Source organism: Spinacia oleracea, chromosome 1 (genome assembly GCF_020520425.1).
Source record: "Spinacia oleracea cultivar Varoflay chromosome 1, BTI_SOV_V1, whole genome shotgun sequence".
In the NCBI taxonomy this organism is placed as follows: domain Eukaryota; kingdom Viridiplantae; phylum Streptophyta; class Magnoliopsida; order Caryophyllales; family Amaranthaceae; genus Spinacia; species Spinacia oleracea.
The window spans coordinates 117,493,718-117,503,752 of NC_079487.1; the positions used below are offsets into that span (position 1 = coordinate 117,493,718).

The 10,035-nt window shown below is 37.2% G+C and overlaps 1 protein-coding gene across 2 annotated transcripts; it reads right to left on the reverse strand.

The window, feature by feature from the left end:
• Positions 1-240: 240 nt before the first annotated feature.
• Positions 241-9,829, reverse strand: LOC110783972 (uncharacterized). Of its 2 annotated transcripts, none has more exons than XM_021988385.2 (9): positions 9,655-9,829; positions 9,369-9,474; positions 7,719-7,885; positions 6,511-6,617; positions 3,745-3,836; positions 3,330-3,643; positions 3,130-3,199; positions 1,041-1,106; positions 241-457 (listed from the first exon to the last, which is right to left on the reverse strand). In XM_021988385.2, the coding sequence occupies exons 1-9, from the start codon at positions 9,732-9,734 to the stop codon at positions 272-274; spliced, it is 1,188 nt and encodes a 395-aa protein (XP_021844077.1). In that variant the 5' UTR covers positions 9,735-9,829; the 3' UTR covers positions 241-271. The 2 variants fall into 2 exon arrangements, with proteins under 2 accessions (XP_021844077.1, XP_021844076.1); XM_021988384.2 differs by having other exon boundaries at positions 6,511-6,656; positions 9,655-9,827.
• Positions 9,830-10,035: the final 206 nt, after the last annotated feature.

Sequence of the window (10,035 nt, forward strand, 5' to 3'; positions counted from 1 at the left end):
AGCCAAACTTTGGCACTTTGCTTGGTACTTTTGGTTATGGAGTACTTGTTATCAATAACAAGAACAAAAATTAAAAAGTACATGAGATGTCCCACCAAAACTAGAATAAAGTGGGGGAAATTCACATCGTGACATTCTTTTCCCTAAATTATTTCTCAATAGACGCATAAACGCTTACAGCTTTCATGTAAGACAGTAAGAGTATGAGCGCCAAAGAAGGAACACTAGTACACTACATGATAATGATATTATCAATACAGCAGGAATAAAATTAATGAATGAAGCATTTTTGTGGATCAAAATCGGAATATCCAACATCGACAAGGCATAGACCATCAGGCGGTGCAGGAGGGGCAGTAGCCCGTCTACAAGTAGCTTCCATTAGTTTTAATAACACATCTTCCTCTGAACCTGCGGCTGCTTCCCTTACTGCAGTTGCAACAAGGACTCGAACCATCTGCATAACACACATTTTAATAGATCAATATGAAAGGATATCAGCAACCCCCTGATTTCCAAATGAGTCAATTCATCTAATTTGCTGAAAGGTAGGTTGGTTTCGGCTTTATCTGTCATTACACTGTTTACTACGGACTACTTTGTATTTAGTGTTGCTTATCTTTGAATCTTTGTAATGTTCTGGTTTGTTGGTTCAGTGGTCTTTTCCTATGTAATCTTTAAAATCCTTTTCATTCCGAAAAAGAAACCCTAAACTGCAAGGTCTGCAACAGGCTGCTTTGGTTCACGACGAAAATTGAGCTTCGACCTTGACATCTCAATAACTTTCCAGCTCAAAAATCATAAATCATTCTGGTAGTATATTTCAAGATGTGAACTTTTAAGGTCCTTGCTACTACCCCACTAGTGTTCTAGCCTTTAGCATCAATTTTCTCCTGTTTTGCACCATATGATATACAAACAGCTTAATAATTTTGACATACTGCCTAAACTTGTTTTACATTTCGCAGCTACTGTGGTTTTGTTTTGTCCAATGATTTCTATGAAAACCTAGTAAAGAACAGTGAATTATAAGTATTTACCCTTCTTAAGAAACGGTTGCCAACAAGCTCGATGCACATTACTTTCATGCCATCTGTTGCATGATCCTGTCAAGAAGAATGCCATTATAAGAAACATGGTATTCAAAATGATGGAGCAAACTAATTTGTCAGCCGTGCAGAGTGCACAATGAAAATCATTAGAACAAGCAGCAGCTTTTTATGTACAACATCTTTTTACATCACATGTAATAATGTGAATTGATTTCTTGGATCAGTAACGATGACGTGACAGCAAAATAGGAGAAGATGGAGAGTGACATTCTTAAATTTTCAAGTAAACAATTTCACATTGTCAGCTCGTGATCTTAACAGACACTGAAGATAACAATTTTTACATATCAAATTCACCTCTCTTCAGAGAGGAAAGAAACATTATTGTAATGAGACTACCAATATTCTTGTCAAACTCGATCTCTAATACAGAATAGGATGCAGCTTTAGCACAAGTCAAATGTATTTGAAAATTTTACCAATTTTTATTTTCCTTCCACCATATTCCTCCAACCCATACCATTACTTAAAGTTCCTTCAGAGTTGACACTATCGGATAGTTACACACAAGTGAAGTTCATAATTCATACAATCATCACTTTATTTTTGAAGGCTACAAGCCTACAATCAACGTGAGGGACAACAAATTATTCATGACTAATAGGTAATGCATTTCCTCCCCTTGTCAAATACCGTTAACTTTCTAATGAAATCACGTGTTAGTTTTCATGGTAAAATTACTTACCAAAAAGAAATCTTTCAGAGTAAAATGAAGTTTGTAGTCCCAAAGATAAATGGTAATTCTCCTCCAATAAAGGCCATCACCTGAGAGCGGATAACCGCGGATAACTTAAAATCTGCGAGGACTAGGATGAAGATATATGATTATACTTCCTATTCTTCTCACCTTGAGAATCTAGCAGATACCTCATACAGTACATTTTACCAAAAACTGATCAGCCTCAAATGCACCCATGTGATGTTAACTTTTCAAGTCGAGTAAAGTTCACAGTCAAAGTTTATATCTCACCTTAGGAAGAGATTTGACCATCCCAACACACGGAAAAGAGGGAGGCACCCACAACCTTCACTAACCTCTCTTCAAGGCCTCACGGGAGGAAGGGGGGGAAAGTTCCAGATTCCATGATTACATTGGCACTGATCAACACATATTAACCTCCAGGACTTATCACATACCCATCTGACTCATCCTCATGCTATATTACCATCCTATCCTTCATCTTTGAGTGAAAACTTCTTCAAATATCCTACGTCGCCTTTAACTAGGGCAGCAACTTTAAAAATAGCCCATCTTTCCATAACACTCGTATTTTAATACCTTACAATTGCATTTCCATCCGTCCTCTTACTATCTTTATTTTATCTTTCCCATGAACTTATCTAATGTCCCAAGTCCAAACTACCCCTTTAACTTGACCAGACAAACAGACCGGTTGCCCACATTAATACGTGGGCTTTCCTTTAATTACTATGTTATTTAAGAACCACTTGAATTTCACTCTAACTATCAAGCTTGCTCTCTCTTTCGTTTAGCTGACTTTATTTACCATGCAAATACTTACCCTGTAAATGACATTTGTCAACAACAAAGGCACCTATGACATGGCGTTGGCCCTTTTTTCCAGAAGTTCTCAGAAACGCTTCTAACTTTCACCTCAATACACTTGGCCTTTTATTTTACTCTTTTAGCTTTTGAGGGCGCCAAAAGTTAATCCTCTTTCATTTCTCAGTTGGTGTATATAGCACCCAAATCAGAAACGTCAAAATGGGACACTGTTGCATCCAACTAGTAGATTTTCACAGTCAGTTTGTCTATTGTGAAATAATGTAGCATTTCGTTAAACCAAGCAGCAAAGAATATGTTAATGATAAACTAAGTCAAATATATATGACTAGAGACCGGAAATATTTGGCGTTTTTGTTACAAAGATAGGCACTCAGTAGAAAATTAGCAGGCAAAACTTCTAATCTATACCAGGATGTTGGCATTCGCAGATAAAATAATAAACCCCTCCCAAACATAAATGAAACAAAGAATAGACATAAAAATATTAACCTTGTTTGTGCAAGGTATTCTAGCTTCAGCTGCTCGAGCATGATAGAGGAAACACTCTGTCGGAGGGCCTCTGAAATATTTGTTATAGCAGGTCTTAGTATGAGTGATAATGCAGGTATTAGTTAATTAGCATACATATCTCACAGGCTCACAGCTCCCCTGGCTAGCCACAAAATGGGGCCGAAAAGGTAAAAACTTACGTGTTTCTTGAAGCCTTAGTGTCTCGAGCAAACATCCTGTAAGAAAGTAACTTCCCTTGCAAATGTTGTAAAAGTTGATCCACTCTCCTGACAGTGAAGCTTGTTGGTTTCTTTACCCCTTCAAGCTTATCCTTTTCACCAGGAAGGTCAATGGTTTTCTCCTCAGGATTATCTTCAGATATTTCACTTTTCCAACATCTCTGACCCTTATCCATCTCACTAGTCTGTTCCCTGCAGTCTCCTTCCCCAAATGGAAAAATGTAAAGATATCTCCTCCATTTGGCACAAAAATTTGGATGAAAAGCGCGTGACACCTTCAACAATAAACTGAGTGGTTCACATTCATGCACAGTCATAATCAGCTAAACTTGTCTCAACCAAGGAGATGCACTGAGAAGCTATTTAAAGGTACTACCTGAGACACAGATACAACTCGGAGTTTTTCGGGTGCTTCAAAGTTTATGGCGTGTTTGATTTCCTCATTACTAACATCTTTTCGCCAAGTATCTGGACACGCCGTAAAAAATGCATCAAAGTCAAACCCAAGAAGCAGGAGCAGAAAACTATACTTACATTGTCAGATTCCAGTTAGCCTCGATGCACTTTTGTAGTACGAAAACAATACTTCTGCGACCTACCATAAATTGTATTTATGCCTATTTTCGATATCCCAAATAAGTTGCACTTTCTTAATTGTTTTTTTCCTCTCCCTCCACTTTCTCTTATTTTTTCTCTCCACCCACCTTTTCTTACCTTTGCTCTGAAACTAGTCTCAATTCAGTTTTTCTTACTTTTCCCAAAACTCTCTTACTTTATTTTCTCTCCCACTAGAAACTCACTCCTCTTTTATTCAAATTTAACAATAATTCTCACTCTCCATGCTAAAATAAACCATGCATCTTATTAAGAGACAGAGAGAGTATCCACCTCTAATACAGGAAACTAGAACATCAAGTCAGCGTCGGAAGTGGTCAAGAAGAAGCACAGAGATGAAGCAAAAGGCTTCAGGCAATGCAGTTGTATCCAGGCTGGTTTCAGCTATTCTCTTTGGAGAATAAAACTTTAGCTTTACCAAAAATATTTCAGAAACCTATCTAAGTCATTATATCGGCATGGTTAACTTACTTCCTTACTCTAGATAATGAATCTTTTAGTCATGTTATCTCACCAAAAACATGATAAGTCTTATAATGCATAAATGAATAATACTGAAGGTGGTACAACAGAAAATGAAACCCAGCAACCATTGTAAACAACTTGGGAACAGATAAAGGTTTTTGAGTGCTTCAGAAAGAAACTATAATTGCTAAAACAGACAATCACCTCTTAGTAATGAACTTAGAAGTTAGAACCCCCCGCCCTCAAAGAACAAGCACAGTCAGAAAGTTTCCAGACTGGCAACCACCGTTTCAAAATTTTGATGTCCTACATTACAGTCAAAATTTAAGCCACCAGGGTAAGACAATGAGTAACATACACTGTAAACAGTGCAAAAAAGGAAGTAACTATAAATATTAACAGTAAACAAAGACAAAATTCTACAAGCTGGCTCCAGCCTTGTGGCATTACCTTAAATAGTCCAAAACACTGAAAATCTTTCAATATGTGTCATCAATGGCTAAAGAAGTGATAATATTTGTACAACATTAAAAACTGAACTACTGAAGGAAATTAATTTTGGTAAATGCATCATACACAAAACCTACCTTTTTTATTCTTATGTATATTACCATCAACTAAAACTCACTTTTGGTAAGCTCAAATCATTTGTCTTGCAAGATTATCCAGGCACGCTAATTAACTATTAATTTTCTCCTTAGTATTAAACAAGCTCATAAAATACGCCATCTGTCCCTTAATAAGTAGCCATGTTGAGTTTTGCAAAAATATCAAGTTAATGACTAAATGTTAAATTGTTAATAGAGTGACAACTATTTCCCACTTTAAGGTTACTTTGGGAATGCAAAGTTTCTTACTAATTATGTTAGAAGTAAAGGGCAAAATATGAAAGGGTACAAAATGGACAAGGGACCATTAACTAATTCGCTAGTACAAGATCGGATCCGTGAATGCATTAGCCAAAATGTACTGCTTCCATGTAACAATTCAGCTTTTTGTTCGCGGGGGGATTAGCGATTTAAGTGACACTATAAGGGACATACTTTTAAAAAAAATGGTCAATCTTCAAGTAACGGAGGGTATAGATACTAGAACTAAAAGATACAAAGTGAAAAATGCCCTAGCATTATAAAATACTTGCACTGCCAAAGTGCCAAGTGCAAACACGATACTCGTATTGCACTGACAGAAGTATACTACTAGGACCCCTTTGCTGCTCTCCTTTTTCTCTTGTAAACAGCCTTTTTGCTAATTTTCAATGGTTAAGACTTAAGAGCAGACATGATTTTGACCTCCTTCAGCCTGCCAGTGGTGGTATCCATACCGAGTGTAATTTTCTTTTCTAGTTTTCTTGATGTTGTTGTAGTAATTAGCACTATATATTGTGGTTGTCCATCTACTCCCTCCGTCCAACAAAAAAAACTTCTCAATTCCCTTGGACACATAGTTTTAGGAGAGTATTGGTCGTGGTTTTTGTTTGTATAAATGCATAAAAAATAAGGTAGTGGAAAATATTTATTGTATTTCAATTGACGTGAGAGAAAGTTGGGACCATAATACTTCAAGGAAGTAGAGAAGAAGAGAACAAAATAAGTAAAGAGGAGAAAGGAAACATTATAGTAATGGACCCAACTCCAGGGAGAAATGGAAAGTTTCTTGTGGGGCGGAGGGAGTATTAAGCATGTGACATTACAGTTTCTGTGTTTTTCGTTTGGCCCTTTTCTACCCTCATTTTAGTACAAGGGTGGACTTTTTAACAGCCTGGAATTTCTAGCAGGGCCACACTGAAGAAGTCAAGATGAAGACAGAGCCAGTAAAATGTGAGTGTGCAACAATATCAAGATAGCAGATCTCAAAGGAAATCACCCCAGAGTCCCAGACTACCAGAGCCCAAGTTTGCCCAAAAAACAGCGTAATGCATTCATTGAAACAAATTTTACCAATTACACTTGCCTTTTCTCAACAAGCAGAAGTATATCACTTAATAAGTCGGTGTCTTAAAAAGAAGAAGAGAATCTTAATTAAAAGAACGTAGTGATTAAGATGTCAGGAACCTACGTACAGAATGAACAGACTTGGTTAAGCGCTGTCACCCCTTTGTCAGTTCGTCCAGCAACAACTGACATCCCTTCAACTGGTAAACCCTTGTCTTTCCGTTGTTGAGCTTTCCTGTCATCAACAAACATCCCAATTGACCTTTCCACCAGTCTGTATCAAGTGGAGAAGCTAATAAAATGAGAAAGGAGATGGGTTGGATAAGTGAGTCAACAATTCAATCCCAAACAGATGATCAAATACGACCCATGAATCTAATTTTAGTGTGAAGCCAAATGCAAAAAGAAAGAGGGCAGTCAACCAATTTTCTCATGGAACATAATTTAGCAGCATGTTGACAAAGACATGCTCAATCGGGAAAAAAGAAAATCTAACACAGGCGAATGGAAAGGAAATATTACATTTGACAGATGGAGCAATAGTTGCATTGAGTTCTTAGAGAAGAGCTAGTATTCAAACCCAAAACTTGCAAGCAGGAAGAAACAATTTGATACCACACTCAAATGAAAGAGAGGATCTCATTCAACCTTTCCAAACATCACCGTTCACCACGTACTCTAACTTCAGACATAAGGTCAAGAACTTTTAAAACCCAAATAATTGACATATTCCTTTGTCGTCTGGATCTCAGTCCAAAATATGCAGTACAGACAAGCCAATATCTATTATCTATATCCCGTCTAGGAATTAAAATCAAATTTTCCTATTTGCAATTTGCTTCTCTCTTCTCTTTTTTCACTCTGCTCTTTCTTTTTTGGGTACCAAATTGGTATAGGCCGTATAGCATTATAGTATGACCTTAGGAAATCACAATTTCTAGGGAATTCAGTCAATATTACATATGTACTTATGAAACACTGGGAGTTCCCAAATTTAAACTAAGTAGTCTAGAGAAACATCAACGACGATCTCAACTACTTAGTACTTACCAGAGTTACCAGAACCACACGCTAAAAAGGCTGAGACAGATTAGATGAAAATTGTATGCATGAGAACTCTCAGATATAACTCATATAAGAGCAACGGAGGAAATGACAAATCTGCTCTTTTCTATAACATGATACCCAAGTGACAAAGAATAAAGCCGAGGAAAACTGATCTAATGTCATAGGAATGGGGGGGGGGGGTCTTCGGAGAAACTTAATGCAACATATTCATATTTATGTTTAATTTGCACTGATCATCATCCTTGTGACAAAGTAACAGGAAACATACCCCTGAACGGTGTTCAATCCAGGCTGCTTCTGCCAGCCATCAAAGTACTCCCCATGATAGGACACTATTATCTTAAACGTCACTCTAGCCCATCGTCCAGACTGATCATCAGGAAGACTATTCTCCGGAGCATATTCATCAGAACTCCTCACAGTGTCATCGTCATCCTGGCCATGTTGCAACAGACATGTATTAATCATGAATACAAAGAATAGTTAGGAGCCTAAACTGGCCAAAACCATGTGATCATATTACAGCAAGTGACATCAGCAGCAGTGTAATCAACAAAACAATTGAACATCAAATATTAGCACTAGAACAGAATCAACTAGAACCAAAATTATGATCACACAAGGTCCAGCTAATGAAAGTACTTGTTGCTAATGAGAACATAGGCCTGGCACCAGAGTAAGTCAATTACAAGTTTGAGGTTATCAAGTGGAAGTAGAGCAACATTTGGGACATAGTATGGTAATGGTGGCTTCAAATAGGTGGTGAAAAGTTATCAAACACAGCAGGCTCCCATCATTTTAGCAGATTAATGAATAGTCTAAAAACTGGAGTTATCAAGAACAGGTGGAATTTAGTGTTTAGACCAAGATAACAACTCTCTACTCAATCGTCCTAGAAGGATGGAGAAAATAACCATACCTAGCTACCTACCTACAAGCCTACATTCTACAACACCCCACTTGTAACGTTCTTGGAGTAGGCAATTGGAATCATACTTCCAGTCATCTGAGATAATCACTCATATCAAATTCACCCTTGAAACATTTCTCAAATTATATGACCTGTGGTTTCTTCACCCAACTTATACTTTATCAACTTGAAAGCCTTCTAAGTTTAAACAACAAGAAGAGAGGGGTAAGCAGACATGGTGGCTACTTTGTAAAACAAAGATGGGATCTCCAAAATAATATTATTGTCATTTATCCTTCAAATCCAAGAAATATACCAAAACAAATGCATTTCTTGTTTAAAGTAGCAAATATTATGTTTTGAGATGGATTCTTTAGGCCATCAGCAATTCAAGTTCCCAAATCCCAATAAAGGTCTTTGAAACAGAGTAAATTATTCTGGAAACATATGTTGACTAAGATTAGTGCGTGAAACCCACCCGAACTCATAATTTAAACACCAGCACTCTTGGTTCATGGTTAGTTTGCTGGCATAACTATTTACAAACACAAACCTTGTCATCACAAAACAATGCAGGACAAATTGACTTATTGAGCAATGTTTGGTTGCAATGTTGGATTGCCTTGTAATATGTATTATGATTCAAATAATGAATTGAAACAAGGAGATTGATTTATATTTGACAATTGTACATACAGAATGCCTCCTTTCCATCCCGTACCAAGAACCGTATACAAGTATACAACTATGAGCAATAAAACTACACAACGGCAAACACGACATATTTCTTGCACCCACAACATACATTTGAACTAGCTTAAAGATTCTCAGACTTCAATTTCCATCCCTAACTTAGGCAGTTTGATTAGTTCAAAACTCCATTCATCTCCCTGATGAGTGACGACATCATAAAGAACGGTTGCCCAAAGGCCGAAAGTTGCGCAATCAAGGTAAAAAATTGAAATAATTACACAACCAATAAAGCAGATTAAACCAGAAATGACCAACCTTAGGTCCAAACAACTCTGCCAAAGAAGAGTGCCCATTTACCAAATCCAAATAGAAATCATTCACAACTTTCCATGGCTTGCCATACATAAATTCGTAACATTCCCTGCATAATTAATCAAGGAATCTAAAAATTAAACAACACCCACAAAAATCAACAAAAGATTAATGAAACCCAAGTGACAAATTTGGGTTTTAACAAGAAATTTTGTAAAGCTAAAAGCACAATCATGCAAGAGACAAGAAATAAAACTTGGTTAGTTGGGATTTGGGAAGAGAAGGATACCTAGCAGTCCATCGTGAGTCTTTGCAAGGGTCAGTGTGAGCGTAGTGATTGTAGACCTTTTCCTCTGCTTCAGTTGCCATTGTTAAGCTTCGAAGTACGAACCCAAACACCAATGAAAACAATTGAACCGTGGTTTACTATTTGAGTGAAACGGGTTTGATAAGGGGGCTGGCAGGCTGTGGCCTGTGGGAGTTCAAAAAATGACCCGTAAGGCCGTAACCTCATTAGGTTGTGTTTGGAAAGCTAAATTTCAAATTTGGAGCTTGGTTGAAAACCCGAGCTCCGGCTCGAGCTCGCCTAAATTAAAAATATGGATATAAACAGGAAATATCGATCCAGTCTATAACCCTTGGAAAATGATTCGGAGTATTTCTCAACCCG